General features: G+C 41.5%; 1 protein-coding gene across 20 annotated transcripts in view; it reads left to right on the forward strand.

The window, feature by feature from the left end:
• PTPRF (protein tyrosine phosphatase receptor type F) overlaps window positions 1-25,735 on the forward strand; it is a 378,264-nt gene that overhangs the window by 107,543 nt on the left and 244,986 nt on the right. For all 20 annotated transcript variants that reach the window (XM_039711435.1, XM_039711443.1, XM_039711439.1 and 17 more), the window contains one exon: window positions 25,491-25,652. In XM_039711435.1, the coding sequence (XP_039567369.1) occupies window positions 25,568-25,652 (85 nt within the window). In that variant the 5' untranslated portion in view covers window positions 25,491-25,567. The remainder of the gene's footprint in view (window positions 1-25,490; window positions 25,653-25,735) is intronic.

Here is a 25,735-nt window from a genome sequence, read left to right on the forward strand (position 1 = left end):
TCACTTGCAGTCACAAGTGACAACTGCAGTGATTTAGTGACGCTGTGCTCTGTAATATGCTGATGCCACAAGTTACTGTTTGTGGGCTTGTGTGTGTGTCTGCCCTCCATGCTGGGGAGATGCTTTGTTTGTCCTTCCCAAAGACTGGTGTTTATATTCCCCTGATAAAAGAAGAAGCATTACAAGCATGCATTAGAAGTGAAAACTCTTGCAGATCTGGCAGGTGGAACAGTATCACTAATAGCACCAGATACTTAAGTAGCCTATTTTCATAATCCCACAGGTAGTTGTTAAGGGCATTTTCTCCTACTGGGAAAACAGCTATCCTTCTGTTGAGCTTCTTGTCAGCTACCTCTGTATTTATGACCTTAATGGAGTTTCTAGCAATCATACCAAAGATATAGTAAGCTCTGTGTAGATCCATAATTGAGTATTTTATTTTACACTTAGTAGCAACTCATGTTGGTGTAGATGAGATATTTGAGTTGCATCTGTATTGGTAACACAGACTTTTCCCATGTCCTCCTAAATGTTCCTTCCTTGGTGGTGGATCTAAATTCAGATTAGCTTTGTGGCTGCATTTTGCTCTTCTAAATGAGATGATTCTCTTGGGCTAGATGACATCTGCTACTGAAGTAGCAGCTAGGGCAGAATTAGTAAATCAGCCTTTTCAAAGCATTTTCCCAAAATCTACTGTGTGGAAGAGTATAGACTGACAAATTGGTAACTTCTCACTGGGGTTTATGGAAATTATTAAGTCAATTACAGAGTGCAAGAAAGCTGTACAGTGCAGCTTGTTTTCTTTTCCTTGCATGGTTTTTAAATACATTGCAATAGTTGTGAACTGGGAATGGCATTTTAAGAGATGTTTTGGTGCCCCTGTTAGTGCAAACAACACAGCACTGAAGAACCAGATTGTGCAAAGGATTTCAGAAGCTGATAATAAGACTGTGCTCATTGGTGATACAGGAGTAACAACTATGTTGCAAGTCAGATTACAATCTCATTATTTCAAAACAAAAGTTACCTGGGATACATATTCTTGTTTTGATCAATAAGGCAGTCTTGTGAAATATCAGTTTTGCCAGGAAGAATTAAGACTTGAAAATAAAGCATCTGTTGATGAAATCTGAGCCTCCGATCTCTCTATTTAATCATCTGGTAGAGAGAAATAAAATACTCTCCAGGTTATTTAGTTTAATTTTTCTTTTTTTTTGCATGCTGACCAGCAATTTGTAGGCTGAGAATGGGATAGGAACCCTAATTATTGTGACTTAACATTATATGAAAGCTTTATAAAATGAGCATTTTGGTAGGGTGCAGCCTTGTTGCCTTGAACAGTTGTTTAGAAAGCAACATCTAAGGATTGCATGTGAATGAATCATGGACTCCATCACCGTGTTCTTGTCAAAGTTTCTGATTAATAGTTTGCTCTGAACCACTTGCCAGAACAAATGGGAAAATGTTTTAAGAACTTTTAAGAATATGATCTCCCCATGGGTTGTTCTTCATGGTTTTCTCCAGTTGTTAGGGAGCTACAGGTCCTGTCTTGCCTCTGCATTGCCATCAGTTGTAATTCCTGGGTCAAAGGACAGGGCACAGACAGCCTTTGGTCTGGCTGAAAAAGGAGACAAATCTTCAAAAATATCTTTTCAAAGAAGGGCTGTTGTCATTAATGGATCTTTATCACATGTGCTGCTTGAAGGAACTTGGTCCAGGTGAGTTGTAAATTCAGAAAACTGTGGTCTCTAAGTTTCTCATAAAAGATGAGGAAACATGTGGGAGTGATTCTGATCTGAAAGAGAAATAGAAAGTGATTTGCTGAAACACAGCACTTACCAGAAGATTCTCCCTCTGGAAAGCTGGCAAAGGCTTTAACCTCCTGGCAGTGTTGATGATGAGGGAAGAGCATTGTTCTGGCTGTGGAAGAGTGCTGGGGTTTTCCTTAAAGGTTGTTTCCTGCAGAGAAACATGGGTTTTAAAATTATTTTTTTTCTGATGTTATTAAAATGTAACTATAGACCCTAGGTGGAAGATTGTTTTGCAAAGGAAAATCAATCAAAACACTGCCTTGAAATATTTTTTTGAGGTTTTACAGTATGCAATAATTGGGCTGCTGTGGTAGATAGAACTTTCTTGCAGAGGTGATCTGGACTTCACCAGTCTCTGCCCATCTCCTCCTGCTTACTCTAAACCTGTTTTTTCACTAGCAGCAGGGTAATAAATCAGAAGTCAGCTTCAGGTCAAAGAGAATTGTGTTCTTTTTCAGCCTCTTAGTTATTTTTAACTTGGACTGGTTCCCTGATCCAATCCGCGGCACAAAACTATTGATGTGTCTGGGGAGGTGACTGGACTTGGGCACTGTCACTCAGTGTTGCTGGAAGATGTGCTCAGCAAATTATTGCCTCAATTACAAGAGGTAAATATGCTGTTACGCTAGGGACTGTTGTGGAAACTTGGGGACTGTGTGCCCTGGTAGCAGTGAGCTCTGTTGATGTGCAAGAGTCCTGCTTCTCTTATAAGAACCTGTTACGGGTTTTGAAAGCATTGAAGTAGAAGTTAAACTATCTGAAAGCACATGGTTGCACTCTCAAAGGTGTCAATGCTTGTACTGGGCTATTTTACTGAAGAGTTTTGGCACCATGAAGTCAAGTCTCAAAAAAAATTTCCTTTTTTCTTTTCCCCCTCTCCTTTGTACATATTGGACAGTTGACTTTCAGTGATTTGCCTGTGATACTATCACTCAAAGCTTTTTTTAGATGAACTCTAGATTTTTGTTCAAAATATTTGAAGTATAAAGATGTAACCTCAAAACAGATTGATATACTGGCTCTGCAGCAAAAATTGTATCAGTTGTGATTGATACAATTTTCAACTTGAAGAGATTTTGCCGGTACTTCTTCCAGAAAGTGCATGCACTGGTGGCTGCATTTGGATCTTGCTGTCAGTGTTATCCAAGGAGACACCTGGTCATTACAGGAATAGTGCCTTAGTGTTTTGAGATGGGCAGTGAAGAGTCTTTTGTTGTCCGTTAAATCTCTTGGAGGACACCAACTTGGAGATTGCTGGAAAACATTGGGAGGTAGTTAGATTTTTAAACTTTAATCTTAAGGAATAATTTTCATTTTATTATTGAAATTGGAATGATTAATAATGCTGAAATTATATTTCTCTATATTAACTGGAAGCAGGCTAATTGTGCCCTCTCTTGAAGAAGTAGGGACATGCTTTTTTAACTTTGAGAGCAGATCTATGCTGAATCTCAAATGACTAGACACATACAAAGCACCTGGATATAGTAATAACAATAATTTATTCTGCACATTTCCTAGCAAAAATAAACTCAATTTCATTGCTACATTTTTATTAAAATTTTCAAAAAAGAGAAGATATCTTACCTTTATCAGCTCCTCACTCCTTTGGCACAGTCATGCTGTGCTTGATGCTCCCGATGATGAGATTTATCATTAAATGGTGATTTTTAAGTTGTTTATATGAGAAATAGCATGCTGTACTCTGTAATATTACTTTGCTTTTTACTTCCTATCCAAAGGTCTAAACTTGGCATTGCAAAGTACTGGTCTTAACTCTTGTTTACAGGTAGCAGAGCTGTGGAATGCAGAAGTGGAGCATCATGTTCAGTATTAAGGAATGTCTTAAAAGAACAACAACTATTTTTTTTGAAAATTTTTAAAATCTTGTTTTGTTTGGGGTTGTAGTGTTGAGGCAGTGCCTGGCACAAAGTGCCTGATGTGCTTTGTGGGGGCAAAGGGGACGAGGCCATCGCTCCCTGCCCTTGGACCTGGGGCTCTGCCATGCTCTCAGCGCCAGCACAGCCAGTGAGGGGGGCTCTGCTGCACCTTGGTTTGTGAGCAACAGTGGGCTGCAGTTTCTTTGGTTCACTTTTAGACACTGAACTCTAATGGCCAGGCAGTGCTGATGTTGTTGAACCAGCAGATTTTGGGGTAAGATAAAGGTACGCAATTTATTTTTTTTTTTGCTTGCACAAAAGAGGTTTCATGTGAGACATGTAGGAGGATGGGTGAGAATCAACATTTGCCAAGCAGAAAGGAATAAAATCTGGTGGAATAACAGAAACTTTCTGTGACGCTAAGAGAAAGGCAATAAATAAAAAATGAAACCCCCGAAACCTGAAGAGATGTGCAGGGGAGGACAGGAGAAGGGGAGCCACAACAACTTTTTATGTTGGAAGTCAGTTCACGCAGATGAAGAAGTGTGCTTCTAGAGACCACATGAGTGTCCCTGAATAATGTTTCTCTGAATATTTTGATGATTAGATTGCTCTTTTGTGTATGTGTGCATATTACAATAATTTTCCAAAAGTACTTGGTCACTGAGGCATTCAAGCTGTGCAGCAGTTTGGCAGTACGTGCTTTGCTAAGTCAGTGGGCAAGCACTGTACTGGCATTTGAAAGTGGTTTTTTTTTTTCTTCTCTCTGAACTTTGGGTTAAAAACAAGCTCAAACCAAAACTGGCTATGAGATCCAGGCAGTGTAAAGGTGTCTGCGAAGCATTACATAAACAGTCTTTGCTTATAGCTTTCTTGGTTCATTTTTTGGTGCATGTCAGAGTATCTTTATTCTTGTGAGGCTGTGTGACATCATCCATTTAGAAGGGAGGTGTAAGACAGCAAAATAGTGTATGAGGTTGTTTGCAGCTGTCCAAGGGGTAAGCGTTTTTCTGGGGAGAAAGCAAAACAAAACCAGCTTTAGGGGTGGTTGGTTTTTTTTTGTGTGCTTCATTGGAGAAAGTGCTGAAAGTCTAAATTATACTTTTCTTGATTTTTTTTGGGCAAGGGTGTTGCTGAGAAATGCGTGTGTGTCAGTGGAGTATTTGTAAGAGAGCGGCTGCAGGAGCTCAGAGGTCTGTTGAATCCTCCTCTTCCACTAGCCCATGAAGCAAAACGAGTGGGAGGTCTGTGAAGCCAGATCACTGTTGATAAGGGAAAACACAGTTCCCAATGCAAGGATTTAAAAACTCTCTTCAATACTGCATGAAAAGCAGAGCAAGAAGATGTGACTGGGTGGAGGAGCCAGCAGTACTCGGGCTGGAATTAACGCACATCTCTCAGGGTCTTGTGACAGGGCAGATACAGAGTAGTGCATCCCTTCCATGTCGTGGTGTCTGTACTGGACATCAGTCTGGATTCCTCCCATACTGAGTCCAGATTTGCTCAAGTCAAACAGGATTTGGGTTCAGGATAGTGGTAGTTGCATGAAATGTCATGTGCCCAAAGTTGTGAGAGGCTGGGCTAATAATCCAGACCAATCTTCTGACTTGGGGCACTGTGAATCTGACCTGGAGGGCTGCGCAACAAGCGCCGCTGTCTTTGGCCATGTGGATCACGGCAGCACTGCCTGGCACTTCCTCATTATAAAACAGGCAACTCAGGAACCCGAGGCTTTCCTCTGTGTGGACCTGGAGTGATTGGAATGTGGTTATTTCTGGCCTTGGTGAGTTTTTAAGAGAATGGTGTGATTTTTCTGAAGAGAGAGCCACATGGTTTAGGGAAGGTCTGGCTGGTGTGTGACTCTGTGCATGGTTTGTTTCCCTCTCCGAGGTATCTTTGTTTCTGTTTAGTATTCTGTCTGCTGTGCTGAGACCTGGGTCTTGTTTAATCAGTTTGGTTCTGATTGCTTCCTTGTATCCATGGGTCTCATCTTGAATTCAGTGTTTTGCATTACAAATCTGCTCTCCAGAGATGGACAGGATATATAGCTCCATCTGCCACATCCAGTTTTAGCCCTTTTTCACGGGGCCCTGTTAAGAGGTGACATGCACAGTCCAACGAGATTCCAGCTAATTGTTGGTGTGCAATTAGGAAAATGAGTGCTGAGTGGACCCTCTTCTGCAAAATGGAGGCACTGCTGCAGAGATGGGGAGTGCTGGCAGGACCTCCTGGTGCAGCCCCCGTGCTCACTCCATACTCAACTCCACTGGAGGGTGAGATGAGGCAGGAGCTGGATTATTCTCCTCGCGTGCCAGCTTCTGAATGCCAGACGAGACACAGGGAAGTAGATGTATCATTTGTTCTCTTTTGTTTTGTGACATTTGGATGACAGTGTTCTTGAAATGGTCATTTATGCTGTTACTGTTGTGAGAAGGAGGTTAGTCTAAAATCAGTATGTGGAAGTGCTAAAAATACAGTGTTTATGCACTATCAGTGGATAGATGACTATTTTGATTTCATATCTCATTGTTCTGGTAGAGCAAAATCTCTTCTTGCTACAGGATTATAAGAGAGAAACTGTATATTTTTAGGCTTTTCTTAAGGTAGAAAAACTAGAATTCAAATGGTTTGCAGCCTTTCTTTCCAAAGTGGCGGTATAAATTGTTGCACTTCACACTTAAGGTTTAGTGTAATTTTAAGATTAAAATTAGTCCAGAAAATGTTTGCAGGTAATAGAAGTGTTGTAACTAGAGTAAGCATCAATGTTTTCAAAATAGCATTATTTGCTCTTCAGAGTTTTGTAGTCGATTTTGTTTATTTTTCTTTTTTTTTAAATCTGTTATCACTAAATAGTGTCAGCGAGGCAGAGTGTTATCACTTTATAGTTGGGGAGTGCAAGGTGCAGAGATGAAGGCATTTGACAAGGCTGTGAGAGTCCTTGCACTTGAAAGCAGGATTGTAGCTCTGGATCTGCTTGGCTTCTGCAAAAACAGCCACTGTGCTGTATCATATGGAAAAACAAAGCACAACAGGGGTTTTGGAGACTTTCAAAAGAAAATTACAATGCATTCAGCATAAAATACATGCATAGTGTCATTTTTATAGAAATATGTGTATACAGATGTAAAATACACACAGATTATGTGTTAATATGTGTGCATGTCCTGTTTAAAAGTTCTTTGGAAAGGAACTCTTAGCATGTCTCTATTGGAGTCAAGTAGAAGAAATGAGATCTGCTGGTTAAGTAAAGTCTGGGGAGTCACAGCAGCTGAGGCTGCAATCTCAGTGCAGAGGAAGCCTGACAAAATCTCATGCACTAGCCCATCCCTGCTTTTAGGGAACCCTTTTTGAGATTTATAGCCTTGTGCTGCTGTCCCGTAGCATGGACAAAATCTGGTCATCCAGTTTAGGAAGGCCCCAGGGAAGGAGCTTGTGAATTGTATTTTGAATGCAGTGAGTGAGTTTGTATCCTCTACTTTTAAGTATGTATATTCTTTTGTATACTTGATGACTTGGACAGTTGAAACTAAAAGCTTCCCTTGAAACAAATATATTGAGAGATGAAAGTTTTGAACAAGGGCTCTGGCAGGTAGTTCTGAAACACCAAGTGTAGTTTAAAGCGGTTCTAAACCAGCTGTAATGACAGTACTATCATATATTGCTGTCAGAGAAAAACACAATTTCTTCCTCTGTGGGGAGAGGGAAATAGCTTGTTAACAGTTACAAACTTACCTCCCAAGATTTACCTCTTCAGAGGAAGTGTTATGGAAAAGTGTGAGCCTTTCTTATCAAGTAGATATTGTTAGCTGTATTTGTTACTTGCTTTGCTGCCAGGGTTAATGAGGTGACGGGAGGCCAAGTAAATGTAATGTATTCCTGGATAGTGGTATTAAGAATAAAGCCTGAAAAGGCTGTCTGGCAGCCAGTCTGGGGTCCCCCTTTTCTCACCATTCCACTTGGAGATAAGCTGTGAAGGAGAGCATCTGTGAGAAATGGGAGGTGAGGCAAAAATGTTTAAAGTTGTAGCTTACTATTTAATTTCCAAACGACACTAGGAGTGCTGGTGCCTGTTAGGTAGTTTTTTAGGGAATGTAGTGTAAAGTTGTTTCAGCATAGGCAGCTGTGGTCTGTCAGAGTTCCACTTACCACTCACTTCCCATGGCTCATGGAAGCTGATGTCTAACTTGACTTCTGCTGATCTTGAGTTGTGCATAACACTTATCAGCAGAAATATAAATTTATCATGAAATTGGGTATGGAGTCTTACATAGCAGCCTGGTGCAAAACATGGGTGGGGTGAATTTTATTAATATTTATATCCATAAAAGTTAGTTTTAGAGGTTGTAAAGGGTGAGAACACCACTGTAGTGGATTTATGGTGTTTCATGCCTGCATCTCCGGCATCTCCAGTCTTAGAATGATGTTAGAGTGTGGCTTTTAAATTATTACTTAGGGTGTTTGCCATCCCCCTCGTTTATGGGGTGATGCTTTGTGATTTTAATGTATATTTTTGTTTTGATTCATTCTAGTTTCACAGCTATGGCCTTATGTAATTGTTCTGAATAATGCAAATCTGTTTATGTTACATCATCAGGGCATTTAATGTCCACACAACTGCAAATCATTCTTCAATTTGTGCAATTAGAATAAAGCTTGGGTCGTAAGTGGTGGAAATATGAGCAGGTCTGATGCTGCTATGCTCGTGTCTGCTCTTGGTTTATGTGCTGCAGAGGTGATTCTAGTCTGCTCCTGAGCCAGGGTGTATTTACTTCAGCTTAATTAAGCACCAGCCCTCCCAGTGCTTCACCTCCTAGTGCAGTCAGTGATCTTGATTCATTGGCTGGTCTGGAAGAAGATAACAACCATGGCATAAAGGATGGGGTGTTTTTTCTTGCTGGTATGTGCTCATCACTGCTAAGTGCTTCCATTGATTACAGCAGCATGAACACAGCTGAAAACAACACGGTTGGTGGTTTCTAGGAATGCTTGCACTACCTTTACCAAGCCCTTGCCTTGTTGCTTGAGGACTTTATTTTGAAACAGAAGAGGAAATGTCAGGCAAACATGTACAAATGCTTGTTGTGATTGCCATTTGGAGGGGCTACCTGCTGACTCCCAGCTGTACATACTGAGCATCCCTGGCAGGCGGGCTCTGGTTGCTCTTTGGGTGTTGCTGGAACCAGTCTGCAGAAACAGAGCAGGTACAGCCACAACTGGGGTAGCTGGGTGGGTGAATGGAGGTGTAGACTGTGCTGCACTGGTTATATGTGTGTGTCGTGTCATATTAGCCTGAACTTTCAAATGGCAGGTGAAAAGCTTCAGTTAATGCTCCTTTAATAATTAATTGATGTGAACAGGCACATCTTTGAGCCATTTTCATTTTATATGGTATGATAGACTTTTGATTAATTGCCCTAGCTTGTAGAGTTGTAACAGATTAGTGTCTTACTTAAGGGAAGGAAAGGCTGAGCTTTCCTTGTCATTGACCAAGTGCTAATGGATCAGGTAGGCTGAAGTGCATGCACCCTCACAGGCACGCAGCTCCCTTGCCATGCCACATGAAAAATGTCAGTCTCTCTTGAGTGCATCTGTTTACTTTGTTATGTGTTTGGACTGGACACACCACCGTAGGCACTGCTGGAATAGAAATTAATTCTTGTAAAGGGGCTGTAAGCTAATTTAGGCCCCTTCTTTCTTAATCAACTTGGCTACCTCATGTTGTGCCTAATTGAGATTACAAATTGCATCCTCTCAACTGTCTTGGTGTACACTTGAGCATTAGGAAATGCGTGAGGAAAAAGGGAGAGGAAATGCAGACACAGGCAGTGATGTATGGGACCTCTGGGGCTAGACCTACTGCTGTCAAATTGCCCGTGTCGGCTTCCTGATGAGGCTGGTTGCCTCGATTAGGGCAGGCCATGCTCTCAACAAGGTCTTAAATGCTGCTGCTACAAGACCCCTGTGCTGCTGTGCTGCACCTGTTTAATCTAAATAAGAACGGTGTATTTTTATTGAGTTTAGTGTGAAAATGATACAGTGGCCTCTAGGGCACTCTTGTAATACAATTTTGTATATAAAAATGGCTTTTCTCTTCCCCATGTTTTTGTGAATGGACAGAGTAAAGACAGCCCTTTTCAAACTAGTGTTGAACTGGGAGTGTTTGCAGTTTAATCTTGTGACTCCATCCATCTCCCCTAGATACTATTAGTCTGAGATAACTTGGCAGTGCTTGGCAACGTTTCATCCCCAGCACACGTACAGCTTTCCCCAAGATGCAGCCATTGCTGTGAAAACACAGCAAGGTCAGAAAAAGGCTTGAAAGTACTTATTAATGCTTCTTTGGTTTTGTAGATGGTGTCCCCCACAGGCAGGGTAAGAGAGCCCAGGAGTGACAGGGCTTTTATCAAGCACCTGCCAAGGATTTTGTGGTAGCACCATGCTGGAGCTGGTCTGGTTTTGGCCATTGTTTCTTACAGTTTTTCAGCTGTGTGAGCTGAGATGAAAGGGTTTGTTATCTGATGCTTTCCCCAGAAGTTAATAAATGTAAAGGACATTTTGCATTCTCTCTGCCCCCTAGATTCAATTGCTGAGTGTGGAATGGTTCAGAAGACTTTGTGTAGTTCAGGATTCAAAGCCACTTGAATAAACTCAGGGTTTAATAAACAAAAGATGGATGAGATGGTTCACTGTTTTTCCCTGCACATTTGCCTAAGGCTTTCAGCTGTCCAGAAAAATGACAAACTACATCAAACAGAACCAGTTATTGGTAGCAGGGTGTTTTTTTTTAATATTTCATTTCAAGAAAGTTGCTGCTAAGGTGTTTTCTATAGCTTCTGTTACACTCTATTGGCAAAAAAAAAAGAAAAAAGAAAAAAGTAAAAATCCTGTTTAAAAAACAGTTTAAAAAGTCAGCGATGATAATCACAAATTTACAGAATGTCTCTTGATAGAAATCTTTCTGTATTAATGCTAATTGGAAATGTTTTAAAGGTAACATTTAGTAATATTTTAGGACTGTCACCTGTAGTAGGATTTTGACCTTTTCATTGCCCTTGTGAGCCTGGGTTATTAATCAAGAAAATTGCACATGAGACATGAGGAATGTCTGAGATCATTTACCGGATTCTGCAGGTCCTTTCTTGTGGACAGAAATACCTAAAACTTGGACTTCTTTAACTCACAGAGGAGTCAAATTACAATAGTTGTACATGGTGTGTGCTTTAACTCCCAGCTTGCTAACAGCTCAGAGGTTGCTGGCTGCTCTGAAGGCTTGAGAGGATGTGAGTACGTGCTGTTACAAACTTGGAGGGGTTAAGAGGGCTTGTAGTTAATCCAAAATATAAAAATGCTATAGCAGCAGAATTGCTTCAAGCTCTTTTAAAAGTCCTTTCAAGTTAAGATGACATTGCTTTTGGTTTAATATAATGAATTCAGTAAAGCAAGAAGGCACTAGCTGTTCTGCTTGTTCTCACTCTCTGGTGAGGAAAAGGGGGCTTATAGGATTCTCGTTCGGCTAAATAAAGTTTGACTTGCATGTAGTGTGATAAATTCAAGTGGCATGCCTTCAAAGATAAAGAGCCAAGCGTCTGCAGCTTTTGTGCCTCCAGTAATTTGCAAGCAACTTTTTTGGACAGTTGATGGAAAAGGTTTTGGGGATGGTGGTCTTTCCCAGGGTAGTTGGTCTGTTGGAAAAAAATAATCAGCTTTGCCTGGTTCATACAAAGGACTGTCAGTAGTTATTTAGTCTTGGTCTTAGTGCTGGCTGCTGCCTCTGAGTCTGCTGTGCCTGTAGTTTCACTTGGCCTTCCTGGTGCATCCTCCCTTCAGGCAGTGGTTTGATCAGCTTTCCCTTTCCTGTTTGCACAGCTGAAAAATGAAGTCCTGCTGGCTCCACTTGTAGTGCTGGTGCTGCTGGGCAGGGAAGGCTCTGGAGGAGGCTGCGGGATGGGCGCCTGCAGGTTGTGTGATGGAGCTTGCCAGGCCCTTGAAAGTGTGCCCTCCTCCCAGCCATGGTACAGAGCCAGGATTGATCTTGTAGCTGAACACCAGACAGGACTCGGGGCACAGTCCTTCTGTGGATTCCTTGCTGGTGAAGGTTGTCAGGACAGGCATGTGGCAATGGTTAAAATCTGGCAGTCAGTGGTGGACTTCTAAGTGATAGGCACTGCAGTATATCCAAAAACTTTGTCATGCAATCAAATCCATGTTCTTTGGCAAAGAAGGGTACTGAGGGATGCTTGCACGTGAAAAGCCCTGACTGTTTATTTAAGCCCTTGGGAGCTCTCCTCTTACCTTTGCTCAGAAAGGGTCCCACTTACCAGGGATGGTCACTTTGGTTCAGCTAGCCCTGATTCTTAATTGATTTTTAATGAACACTGTCAAGGGAGAGGCATACTTTTATTTTGCATTTTTAATAATTCTATCAGACAACAGATCAGCCTGACTTCCTTAGGAGATGCCAGGTCTCAGGCACACTCATTTGGACAAAAGCAGGTTCATTTGACTGTCTGAAGCTCCTAAATCTTGGTGGAAGAGCAAGCCCAGAATACTTTCTCACAGAGATCTGCACCACCATGACCCATCTGCTGTGAGGCTTTAGTGCTTCTGTGGCTAGGACAGAAGCACACCAGGGCAGTGGGGAATCTGCAGCACCTTAAGCCGACTTCTGCTGGCGTCCTCAGTGTGACCCAGAAGGCTAATCTGTCAGGAATTATGTTGTCTGTGAGCTTGGAAAACAAAATAAGCTTTATTCTGAACAGCACCTATTCAGATTGCTTCATGTATTCTTTTTAAAAGGGGTGTACACAAATTATTTCTCATGAACCACCTGCATATATAAAGCACATTTTCTGTTGCCAGCATCTCCAAGAGTTGGATTGCTCATCTAGCCCTGACAGTGTCTGGGGTACTTTGTTCTTTTGCTTAAAAAGCTGATCATTGATACTTTCCCAAATGTTTACATGTCATTAATATTAGTTAAGAATATCTAATGCATTGCTCCTACAGACAAAAAGGATACCAGCTGCATCAGACAAGTTCCTGTTCTGTTGCCTCCCTCCCCTAGAGTCATCTTCTTTGTGGAAGATGTTTGTGATTTGCTTTATTTAGAAGACACAGAAAAAGTGGTAAAAGAAAAACCAAAAGACAGATGCATGAGTCTGTCTCAAAGCCCTTTTCACAAACCTTGTCTACCCTCTGAAAAGAGAAAATTACCTTGTACATTGCATATAATTTAAGCTGAGGTTTTTCCCTCACATTTCAACTCTCAAAGAACATTTCTTTTTAAAGGATAAAATACAAAAATAAAATTTAAACCCAACATGTCAGTAAAGGGGAATGCATTCTGAAATAAAGCTTCTGGGCTTTGAACCTTTGCTGGTTGACCCCTAAAACTTTTAGTGGGGTATTTCCTTGCTGTAACTCTTTCTGAAGCACTTAGTGCATGCTTACCAGGTAGAAAGACTTTGCTTACTAGCCGTAGAGTTAAGAAGCAAGATTCTTCCAAGAAGTTTCTGAGAGGGCATCCAGGTCAGTGGGAAATGTCCTAAAATTTATAACAGGAAATCTATGGCTCTGTCTACAGTATCTACCTTTCTCCTGCTTGGAAGTGCTGGATGATTGAAAGATTATTTTTTTCAAGCAGTACGTGGGCTGCCTTTACTACAGGGAGTGTTACGGCTTCTGTGTGAGGAAGAGAGACTTCTTCATTGCTCCGTCCTCAGCCCCTCCCATTTTGGGGTCTTTGCTAGATGAGATGGGTGAGAGCACTTGATTCTGCTGGACCAGCCCCTACCTTCCCATCAGTGACACAGTGCTGGCATGTGTCACTTCATGTAAACGTAACACTGGCATTGTGGGTGGTATGTGAGGAGCAGAGCTGTCCATTTCCTGACAAGGACCCAGTGATACAGCAAGCCCTGTTCTTGTTGGGTGATATTCCTGCACTTTCTAAAATGTAATGCTTTGATGCAGAATTTGGGGAGTGAGTACGTTCCAAGCACAGACTGGCCTCCCTTCTGCAGCGTGCATACTAGCAGCTCCTTCTGCAGAACTGTCCTGACCTTGTTTATTTTGGACTTAGGCACCGTAAAATAGCTTGTTAATTGCTGCTCATTTAGAATTATAATTAGGTGTTACCAGATGAGTTCTGTAATACACAATTAAAATGTTATAAAAATTTTTGTGGCTTTTAATACTTCATTTATTGGTTAAAATTTAATTCAGAGTACACTGATTGCAAGCTCTCTGTGTATGTGCATAATTACTAAAACCCACAAGGGTAAAACCAAAGCAGGTTTGAGTGATGCAGAATCCATGCACTGCCTGGATCTCAAGCAGCCAGGGATATGAGCACTGGCATTGGATGACTTTGTCCTGCCTTTCTCTAGGCTGATTAAACATAGGACTGGCATGAATGTGGTGGTGTGTGCTCTTGCTGGTTGGGTAAAGCCACTCCTCTGCTCACACCTGGCTCAGGTCCACTTTAATGGGCTGGGCACACATCTCCAAGTGATGGACACAGAGCTGCAGACTTGGGGCACACAAGCTTTCAGTGGGAATGTCATCAAAGCCACATTGATGCATTAGTCTGCAGGTGAGAAAAAGTTTGGACATCGGGTGACATTGCATATCCAAAAGTAAATGCTTAAAACTTGGAGCAGGTTCCCCATATGTCACTAAGAGCTTCAGAGCCATTGTTTCTTGGCAGCTGAGGAGTTGCTGTGCTGCTGTTAATTTATTATATTTGGTTTCGATGAACGAGGTGCTGCATTTTGTGTTGTCAGCCCCACGCCAGCATCAGCCATGTGGGGGAAGAAGGGGCTGTTTCTTTTCTTGGAGCTGTACTTAACCTGGTCCACCTTAAGCTTTCCTTGTTTTTTTGTGAAGCTAGGTAATATCTTTCCCCTTTAAGATCTGTTATGTTTTTCTGCTGGAAGCTTTTTTCCCTTCAGGATTTTACATTCTGGCAACTAACAAATTAAAATAGCTTTCCTCCTAAGTACGTTAAAACGTACATTGAATCTGATTTCAACGGCGCCAAGTATGTGTTTCAGCACACTAATGCACGAATGGATTGAAAAAACAGCTAGCAGTAATTTTCTTTCCTTAGGTTTTACTGAATAGTATCCCAGGAAGCTGCACATTATGTGTTACCCTCTTTATGTGTTACTCAAGGTCATGTAAAGGTGAAGGCCTGGAAGGAGAGTGAATAATTTCAATAGTAAAGCTCAAAGTTGCTGCAGATGGCATATGGGATGTCTTATTTTTCAAAGGTCTTTCCATCTGGTATTGGCAGAAGTCTCCATTAGAAAAGGGCAGTTTTGTGTGAGGTACATAATTTATTTATTTTTCAGGTTGATCTTCTTTCAGAATTCAGGTTTCTCTTGACTCAGACTGTTAGCATGGGACCATTCTCCTGGTAAAGAGAATGAACAGAAGTTATAAGGTCTGAGTTACATAGGAATTGCTCTCAAAGTTTGAGGAAGAGGAACTTTTTCAAGACTGAATTATAAAAATCAAAAGCAAGCTGCTGTCTTGTGGAAGCAGATGTGTTGTGGTGGGTGAAATTGTTTTGTTTGCCTTTTTTCCTTTGAATATTTTACTTAAGGTTGAATTGCAAAACCTAAATTTTTTTAGAGCCATAGGATGTAATGGAGGACCACCAAGAGGTGAAGAATGTCCCACGTGTCTCTATCTGGGCCATGTGTATGCTGTGCTGAATGTGAGAACTGATCTCTCCTGCTGCCTCTCCAGTGCAGAAATAACAAAGCCATTGGAAGTAGCTACATAACTGCCATGCACTGAATACCCTTGGTTAGCAAAGCATGCCTTTTCTAGTAGTCAGAAAATTGCTGGATATAAAAAGCAGTCACACAAAATCTGTGATAAATTTAGCGTGGATTTTATGGTGGATGAGGAGGGTCTGTGGGAGGTTTGGGTTCATGCAAGATGCAAGGAGCAGCAAGTGCTGTGTAGGGGTGGTGATGTACCCACCTTACCTGAGAGATAGTTTGCCTTGGCTTTATGTTTTGGATTTCTTTCTGAGGTCGGCAGAGGTGATTATTACAGGTTCATCAACATGTGCAGAATATTGTTAGCCTTCCCACCTTTTCTCATCTTTCTAATCCAAAGCAGATGAGGGTTGTGCATCCTTGATGAGGTGTCAGGCAGCACGGATCCACAGCCATGTGGAGCTTCCCTGTCCGCTGCCTGTAAGTGCTCAGCACTTGCGTGTGGTCCCCACATAAGAATTTACTTGCAGAATGCCAGTGTGGAAGCAGATTTTGGCCTGTTTGAAGAGTCCTGGCATTTGCTTTGAGGCATGAAAGATGGAAGATGGCTGGTCTGTCCAGAAAGAGCTGGATTTGCTGCAGCCTTGATGCAGCTGTTATCTCAGTCCCTCTGGACAGGAAGTAACTAGGAAACTACTGCTTTGATTTGACAAACAAAGAAGACTTGTAAAATACATTAATTGATTTTCTTCCTTCAAAGAGGTTTGAACACACAGCCTCAGATCTGAGTAAGAAAAAATCTGATGTGTATATGTTTTGTGTTTCTTACTGTACAGAATTCAGTGCAAAAAACCTGAGTTTAATTTTTAGCCTGAGGTGCAAATGAAGGAGAAAAGTAGTTTGGAATAAAAACTTAGGAATAAAAATTCTTGTACTAAGAGTTAAGATTGACTTGTTGCCATTAAATCAGGAATTTGACAGTATGCAGACCTGTAGTTTTTTCATCTTCAATAAGCATTATATTACACCTAGGGCTTTTTTATTTACATCTCTTTAATATGGCTTAGGTGCTGTGTCATATATGCCACCTCAGAGGCTGTTTTCTTTTGGCAAAGCAAAGCTAGGGGGCCTTACGAGAAGGAAAAAATAAAAAGGAATAATCATAAATTTAGCATCTTATTACAATAAGCCTGATTGCATCTAGGTTTCTTTAGAGGTTACAGAAACAGTTTTCATTTTTCATACAGAAGGCAATTGCATGAAACTTGTGCTTTCATAGTTCTTGCTTATTAGTTGCGGAGGGAATTTCTGGGTGCTGTCTTCCAAATGCCAAAATGCCTCCAGAGCCAGCGAACTGCAGGATGCTGGGGGCGTTCTGCATGGAGAGAATTCACTTTAATAAATGTAATAAGTCCATTTACCCTACTGGGCTCTGTTAACTACCTGCATATAAACCGAGCATACATAATGTTTGGGCAAAGGTTATAGAAGCAGTTTGCAGGAAAGGCTAGCTCCAGAGCACACTGAAACAGCAGCTATTCTTATTTTAGCCCTCAGTAACACACACAATAATGGGGTTCAAGCAGTATCCGTGGTTGAGACAGTAATAACAACTATGATATAATTAACTTCAAAGCCCTTTGGGAGAGAATAATTCCAAAATCTAGCATTGAAAATGTTCATAGTTTCACAAGATGAGAATTACAAGAAGTTTAATTGGATACATAAACCCTCCAGTAGGGCATAAGTTGTCTGCTGAATGATGGCATTAGGAAGAAGCCATCCCTGTGGCAGCTGCTGCTGCCTTCTCTTGCACAGGTTGGTGCAGGCTGGCAGGGGTGGTTGGGACAGGCGGGAATCCCGTCTGCTGGAGCCCTGCTGCTCCTCAGCTGGCAGTGCCCGTGTCTGGAAAGGATGGCAGCCAAGACGTATTTGGGAACTTGGCACTTTGTGTGTGCTTGGTGGACCTGTGGAAAAGGGTTATTGTCTCTGTGAGCAGGATCAGAGCAGTGAGTCCTTTTTTACTCAATTGCCACGTGTGATAGCGGCTGCGAGACAGTGGGTGGGCGGTTTGTCACCAGTGTGTGTGTTCTTTCCAGAGCCTGGCTTAAAATAGCTGCAGACACAAGGAGTTGCTCAGGATAATTTAATCACTCCTGGCTTCGCCAAGATGCTGCAGCATCAGCAAGGTTGAAGGTGTTTGTGGGCTCCTCACATACGTCTTCATGAGTAGCCATGACTGTGGTGAACACAGGGCTTGAATACATCATTGAGCTTAGAGGGGTGAGGAAGATGACAATGTTGAAAATGATGGTAAACTTGAGAAAGGCTAACTTAAAAGAAAGTGAACAAGTTAGTCAAAGCATCCCTGATATTATAATGGGAAAAAGTAAGAGTAGAAAAGAAAAAGGGAGGAGGGTGCAAGGGGGGAATGAATCAGTTCCTTGGTGTGATTTGAAATCAGTAGGGGAACATAAGAAAGCAAACTGGGAAAAGCAGTTAAATTAGCAAGCAGTTAGCTGGGAATAATTCACTCTAGGTAGGTGGCAGGCTTGAGAAGCTGTTTGAGAGAAAAATTTGGAAACCCAACTCCCATTTATCAGTAGTAGAGTGTATAAAGTAAAATGAGTATAAAAGGAAAATTGAAAGATCCAAGGTGGGCTTTGAAGAACTGCTGACTATACATAGAAGATAAATTATTTAGGCAAATCAGTGCTATTGTCTTGTGTGAAAATTTGTCTTGGTGGATGACGGAAGGTTAAGGAAGGCAGTTAAGGAAGAGGAATGTGCTGCCAAAGAGGGAAATTATTACTTTGCATCAGTTTTTAACCACTGAAAATATTTTAGAAGGCTTGCTACTAGTATTGTGCCCAGTATTTCTAAATATAAAAGCTAAGCAAATTCCAGAAACTGAGGTCTTGGCAAAAGCAGATTGAGAATAAGATGTTAAACTGAAAGGCATTAAGTGAGCAGACCCCACTAGTATGCTATGTTACATAAAACATAACTGAACTTCCAGCAAACGTAAGGTATTTTTTGTTACAAAGAACAACTTCCCCCCCCCCACTCAAAAAAGTTCTTTCTGTATCTTGTACTGTGGTTGAAGCAAAAATTACTGCAAAAATAACACAATACCTGAAGATCTTGTTCTCACAGGGTCCAACTTTGATGGATTCTGCAAAGGAAAATTTCTAGAAGTTGACCCACATCTCCAAGCCAGAGAAAAGGGCTTGTTCAGATTTTGAGAGGTTTCAAAAATTTTGACACTGAGGCCTCTAAGGAGACTGAGTTGATATGTGGATAGAGTAAAAGCATTCTTACAAAGTGGAAACTGATTTAATTTTGAATTAGAATTGATTTAGGATTTAGTTTGGCTTCATGCCATTAGGCAGCATGCAAATCCTTGAAGGGATGGAAGGACAGATCTGGTCAATCATTTGCATTCTTGCCCTTTTGGTTAAAATTAGTTCTGATGCTCAGTGGAACTTAGGTGTGCTCTGCCTTGCATGTTCTGTCAGTCTGAGATGCAGAGCCAGTGCGTTTGGCACGGCTGGAGCCAGATGCAGGAATTACAGGACCACAGCTGTACAGTCAATGGCGCTCAGCTGTGGTGTGTTGTAAGCAGCAAGCCCAGAAGGACTGTGTTTCTCAGGTGTCCCTCTCTTTAGTTTAAAACCACCTGTCTGCAGCCTGGCTGTGCAGCACTTAATGCCCTGGAATTGGGTTTAGAGGAGAGGACTTAGTACCTAGTGATTTTAGTCCTTGCACTGTTTTCTATTGTGCTGAATTCAGTCAGGCCTGTTATAGCACAGTAATTTTTATTAGGAATATATTGTCACTTGTACAGTAATTTGTAGAAAAAGCACAGAAATTCTTGCTTTGTGGAGATGTCTGACTCGTGAGCATGTTTCTTCACATTAGTGGAGTTTGCTGATAGTTAAGGAATAGGTGAATTTAGTTTATTTTTTGTGGGACTTTCTACTGACCTGGATCTCTAATTCATGCATCTGGATGCAGTGCTGGGCCTATTCTGTAACTGTTAGAGACTTCTGTTAAAAGGCTGATATGCAATAGTTTACTTCTTTTAAGGATACTTTACAGCAGGAATTAGGAGCCTTTACACTTGGGTAGGGTGATCTACAGCAATCTGTGCTTAGTGCTCACTGTGAGTGATGGCTGGGCTTGTGAGGCTCAAGGCTGATCTATATTTTAAGTGGATGTTTTAACTTATCTCCATAGTTATTTAACGGGGCCCTTCATAATCCCTGTTCCAGTGGAAAAATTCCTCTTTCTTATCTAGTATTGTCTGCAGGCAATGACACCTTCAGAAATTAATGTATTTGGAACCAAATGTAGCCAATAAAGCTGACAGGAATATTCAAGTTGTGCTTGTATTCTGCTTAAAAGTGGCTTTGCTCCTCTCCTTGGGTCAAGTTGGGATTGCATGTTAGGATCACAGTGACCTGTAGCTGGGCCAGTTTGTGCTTAAACACTTCTCACTTTTTTGTGCTTTATCAAAATAAGGGGAAACTTTTTAAAGTACTTCTGAGTTGTTCTTGCTGTTACATATATTGCTCCATACCAATCAGCCTATATTAGTTTGTTGGTTTGTTTTGGTTTTCTTCCCCCAGATTATGGGATATTTTGGGTTTTCTTTTTGTTTTTTCGTACCTCATTTTTATTTTCTTTCCAAACAGGTGATGAAACATTTTCCTTCTGGGAAAAATACTTCTGGGCAGGGGTGTGTTTCCCTCTTCTTTTTTTTTTTGGACTGTTTACTGAGAATAATCTGCATACACTTCCGTTTGCTTTGTCTCATTCTCATGGTTGCATGCCCATGACTAATTATACTCCTCCACTCCTCTCTTGGTGTTTTGTATCCTTCTTGTACTTACAGATAGCTGTCAAATCCTTATCACTCTGTCTAGTGCTTGTGATTTGACAGATTTTTATCCTTCCTGGTTTTTAAATTGCTTTGTTCATTCCTTCTCTCTGGATGGTTTGAGAGTCTTGTTACTGAGAACACCAGGCTGATGCTCTGGGCCTGCTCATGCCTGGGTCCCAGAGGTGGTACCTTTGACTCATGTGGCAGTTTCTTTAGCTCTTGGCCTTTTTATTGTATGGTAAGCTCATAGGAAGTTCCTCCCTAAATCTGTTCTAGCGTTGCCATCGTCACCATCCATCTCCCCACTGAATCTCTCTAATACAGTCCCTGCATGTGGGAGTTCGGAGTGAAATGAGACTCATTTTGTCTTTTTTTGCCATATTGCTGTACTCCCCAAGTCTCTTTATATTATATTTCTCGCAGAAAAGCACAAAGAAATCTATGCTAAAGGAATACTAATGTAGTGAAGTGAAACATTGAAAAGTCATTAGCTTGTGTGTAACTGCTTCCACAACTTTTAATGTGTGCAATATGATGGTCTTGAGTTATATGGTGTGTCATGGTTTTCCTGTTCCTCCTTCTGAGCACAGATGAGGCATTATGTACAGAGCGAAGCAGCTGAGCTGTAGCCAGTTATTGTTCTCACTTTTAACAGAATAAAGAGCTGCCTTATTGCTCTGCGTGATGCACGATCGCCGTCGCTGATGTGACACCCCAGAGTTGATCAGGTGGTGGTGTGTTGGTTGGGTCCCTCTGGAGCACTGGCTCCCTTTCAGATACTTTTGTAAAATACAGAGGGTAGGATGCCAGGAGGAAATCTGATTGTGTTGCACATGTAGTAGCACCGGGAGAGGCTGATGTAATTTCAGCTCTGTCTTTACCATCGTCTGGGTGTGCCCAGTTGGTATTTTCTGACCTGCATCCTTGGGCTCACCTTGAGAATGCTCAGGAAGTTTCCACTTTGAAAAACAAACACAATTGTTTCAGGTTCCTTTTTGAAAAGACACTGTTACATCTCCAGGTCAGATAAGGACATTGCTTATGGACTGGGCTCACATTCCCACCCTGTAAGTTTCTCCAGAGTCTCTTAATGATGTTTCACAACAAAGGCAGTGTCAGTACTCAAAAACACAACGAAACCTGGCAGTTCCGTGGATGTACAGGGGTTCCTGGAGGGAACTTTTCTGTGCTGATTTCTTAGATTCCTTGGGTTGCAAAGCAGCTTAACCTAAAAAGTGATTTTAGTGCAGTGGTTTTGTCCCTGGTTTGGAATGGGCAGGCTTGCTTTGGGGATGCTGTTCTTCACTGTGCCAGTCTTGGCTGGTGACCCACTTGTTTCAGTTCAGTTTATCTTACAGAAGAGTTCATAGAGGACATAAGCTATTCAGTGCTGGTTTGAAATTCCTCTTGACTCTTTAAAGTTGACTGCTTTTTCTAATCTCATTGCAGTCTCCTGTGAGACGTACTCATTGCCAGAATTTCTTAGTACCATATGAGCTGTTGGTATTCTTGGCTCTGTTTTAAATGAGTCCAGCTTTTTCTGCCTGTCTGAAAGAATCAAACCATGTAGGTTTCAAAAAATGTCCTCAAGACGGCCTCTTTTCCATCCACCTGCCCCGCAGCAAAAAACTGATATATTTAAATGAAGATTGCTAGTTTTTGTTGTGCTTTCCTGCTTTCTAGTTTTCTGCCAAACTAGCTCTCGGTAGCTCTAACTGAGCTTGGAGCAGAGGCAGGAGTTTAGCTTGCTAAACTCAAAGCTGTTTTTACAAAGCCATCTGGAGTGCTTAGCCTCAGCCTAATTTTGGGTTATGTAGTCTAGAGTTTATAATATTGCCAGGACCAGATGCAGAAGAAGAAATGAGAATGTACGTGTGTTTTTGAAAAACCTTCTTGTACAGTGTCTGGGCTCCCAAATGCAGTATTAGTTGTGACATGCTGGCCAAAGCAGTGAGATTAAAGGAGGCCTTCAGATGAAGGGACTGAGATCATCTGGTGCACAGGAGATCAGTCCAGAAATGAGAGAGAGCAGCCTGAAGAGGCATGAGTTTGCTGGGGACAAGACTCATTAAGAATTGTAGGAGCCTTATTTGGTCAGTTGCTGTTGTACTTGATTTTGCCAAAGCAATGCTGACTTTGTATTTGTTGAGCTTGTTGCCAAAAATCTACCAGTATTATCTGGTTTTTATCTGCTTTCCATCCTAGGCTGCCTTCTGGCCCAGGAAAGGAGGCCTTTAGCAGTGGTTCATGATTGTTGTTTAACACTGTCAGGGTAACACTGGCCCTTCTAAGGGTTAACTGAACTTCAGCTGATGCCCTTGCTTTGAGTATTGGGTTGTCTTGTTGGGAAAGCTGAACCACTGGGAGAAGCTTTTTAATATTTTCACTTTCAAAAGAGAATGACAGCTACTGAGATTTATAAAATTTTAAAACATTCCAATTTAAAGCTCTTTAATTATTGAATGCAGACAACTTTCCATAAGCAGAGCAACCATGGAAAGAGGAAGTGGCAAATTTTGATCCTGTTTAAGGCCAAAGGTGGTCTATTAACTTCGGAGGGACAGACAGCAGTCTGGCATAAGAAAATCTGGCTTTTCTACCAGATGGTAAATTATTTAGAGCACTAAACAGTTGAAAAAGATCAAGTCTATGAAGCATCTGGTAGGATATCTGACAATTCACTAGTTCTGCATAGTGCATGCTGTATGTATCTCATGGGCTGGAGAGGAAAGTTATAAATCTGTTGAAACTGGAGAAGAAGCTTGATCACATTTACTGAAAGAAGAGAGAAATCAAGAGACAGACCTATTCTTTAACTGAGGTTTTTGTGTTCCTGAGAGTTACTTCTGTATGAGGGCTGTGGAGGTGCTATTGACAAGACTCTGAGCAATCTGTGCTCAAGATACACCATTAGATGAGACACTTTTGTTGCTAATGGAAGTGAATGAAAGAGGAAAAGCTCTCTGAAAGCTACTCACCCCCACTGTGGTCTGACAAATACCTAAGATGTTTCAGCACCACCTGTAAAACTCATTCTCTGTCCTAATCTTACAGAGTTTGACACACATGATTAGTTTTGACACAGTAATTTCAACCCTTGGTGTTTCCCACCCCCTCCCCAGGAAGAGTAGCCTCTTGGGATTCTGGCTGCTGTTGAGCCAGATGTAATGCTGCTTAAAGTGCTTCCGTGGGTTCCCTTCTTCAGGCAGCACAAATTACCCCTGTACATGCAGAATTTAGAAGCATAATCATCACTCTTGATCCAGGCATTTCTTCCCATTCCTGTGTGGGCCATACCTGGGGAGCTGGCTAACGCTGGGCCAGCTGCTTGGGGACTGAAATGTTCTGTTGTTGGTTTAGAGCTTATGCAGCTATAAATACACAGCTACCTGTATCTCTCTTTGCCATGTAAGGCATGTAAATGGTGCTTTTAGTAATCCTGTGGTGACAGTTGAGTGAGGATGGGGAAGTTGGAGGGCAGCAAAGATAACTGAGTGTGTGGCTGGTACAAAGAGCCTCTTCTGCAGTATTCAAAATTTTGCTGCTGAACTTAGTTAGATTTATGCCTTCTCATTGAGACAATAAAAGCAGGATGAGATGATCAGTATTCTCTCTGCATCTAGGTTAGAGCTAGGTTATTTTGTAAAGTATTTTCAGATGTCTTGGCTGGAGAAGATGTTGCATAAATAAAGATTTCTCTGTGTTGTGCGATATTATAACATGGGAAAAGATTTACTGTGCAAATACAGTAACAGAATGGAGAAGAATCATGATCTCCTGTTTGTTAGTACTATGCACTGTAAATATTTGCCGAGGTAGATTCTCTTGAGATTTCTTGTGGATTTCCCTAGGCATGATCATTGCTGGCATTCTTTGAGCGCTGTGCTTTTGTCAGAAGTAGACGTGTTTGTAACTTGTGATACTTCCATCAAAAGCTCAGCAGTTTCCAAAAAAACAATACACTTCCAAACCTAGCAAAATTCAGAAATATCTTTGTTAGAGCAGTCCTGAAGGTGTGTTTGAAATGTCTGCCAACACGAGGAAGAGTGGCGTGTTGGGCCACAAACAGTGAGTGTGCACAGTGGCAGCTACTCGGCTTCAAGGATACTCACAGGGTCCACTCAGGCTGGCATCTGCCAGCATGAGATTTTTTCACTATTAATGCTGTGTTGGTAAGTTTGGTAACTTCTGCAGCTTAGTGGAGAATCACATCTACTTTTAAATAACTCCTGGGCTTGCATTGAGATGCCTGGCACTGAAAGTGTAAGCCCCTGTCACTGCTGAGTGTGGTTGCTGAGGGCATGGTGCTTGCTGGTTCCTTTAAAGTCTGTTTTAATAGGTAGACCTTAGACTTTGAGATGGAAGTACAATGAATATATTCATATTAAAAGATAAAGAAGGCAGATACAAAGAAATTGTATTCTTTTTAAATACTTGCCTTTTTTTGGTTGGTTTTCAAGAAATTTTCTGTATTTCAGTGTTCAAGCAGATGCCCAAGTTAAGGCAATTTGCAAGATGATTTGCTTTGTTTTGGAGAGGGAATATCCAATCATGAATCCTTTTAGGTAGTCATTGCATCTGTTTTGGGGAGTTTGAAGCTGAGGTGTTTGCTTTGGGTAAAGCTTTTCTTTATAGACACTTTCCTTAATAACGTTCTGCTGTGACTCTCACCCTGTGAGCTGACAGCTGATCCAATTCAGCTTCTGTTTCTTCTGCTGGAACCCGCTGAGACTTGCCTGGTGTACACCAGCCCAGCTGGATGGTCCAAGCTGTGCTTCACATGCAATTTGATCACAAACCCTCCCTACACATGCAGTCAACCACGTCTGTCTAGGACATGTGGAAGGAGAGTTACAAGAGCTTAAGATTGTTTTTTGAATGTAATGTGCAGCTTCAGAACTATTTGCTGTGAACAACAGCAACTAAAGGATGCATTAATGGGCCGTAAACCAGACTGTACATGAAGGTAAACTTGGAGACAGGTGCATTTATGCCTGCTGACCCTTGAAATCAGCTTATTGAATCCAGAGGCGTGTGTGGTGCTCTACTGCTCATGCAGGGAAGATAGGTACATTTCTTCTTAAAAGTATCTGTAATGATGACTTTGCAATGCAGTTTGGTATACTGGCAGTTAATCTGTGTGTCATAATAATTTTCCTTTTCTTCCTTTTTTGGTTTGCAGGAGTAAGTCTGTGTCTGTAACGCTGGATGTATTGACCACTTGCCTCAGACTGAAGAGGACTTGCTCTACTTTGGAATATGGTGCCTAACTTCTGCATCCCAGTACTCACTGTGCCAGCAGCCATCCTCTGCTGCTTGATGCTGCCTTTAGCAGGAGCGGACAGTAAGTAACATTTGGTTTTGGAAAGCTTGAATGCCTTGCAAAATTTCCTTCCAGAAATATTAAACCTTCTTTGTTTGTACTGG

The sequence above is a fragment of the Passer montanus genome, unplaced genomic scaffold (assembly GCF_014805655.1).
Source record: "Passer montanus isolate IOZ18808 unplaced genomic scaffold, ASM1480565v1 scaffold25, whole genome shotgun sequence".
Taxonomy (NCBI): domain Eukaryota; kingdom Metazoa; phylum Chordata; class Aves; order Passeriformes; family Passeridae; genus Passer; species Passer montanus.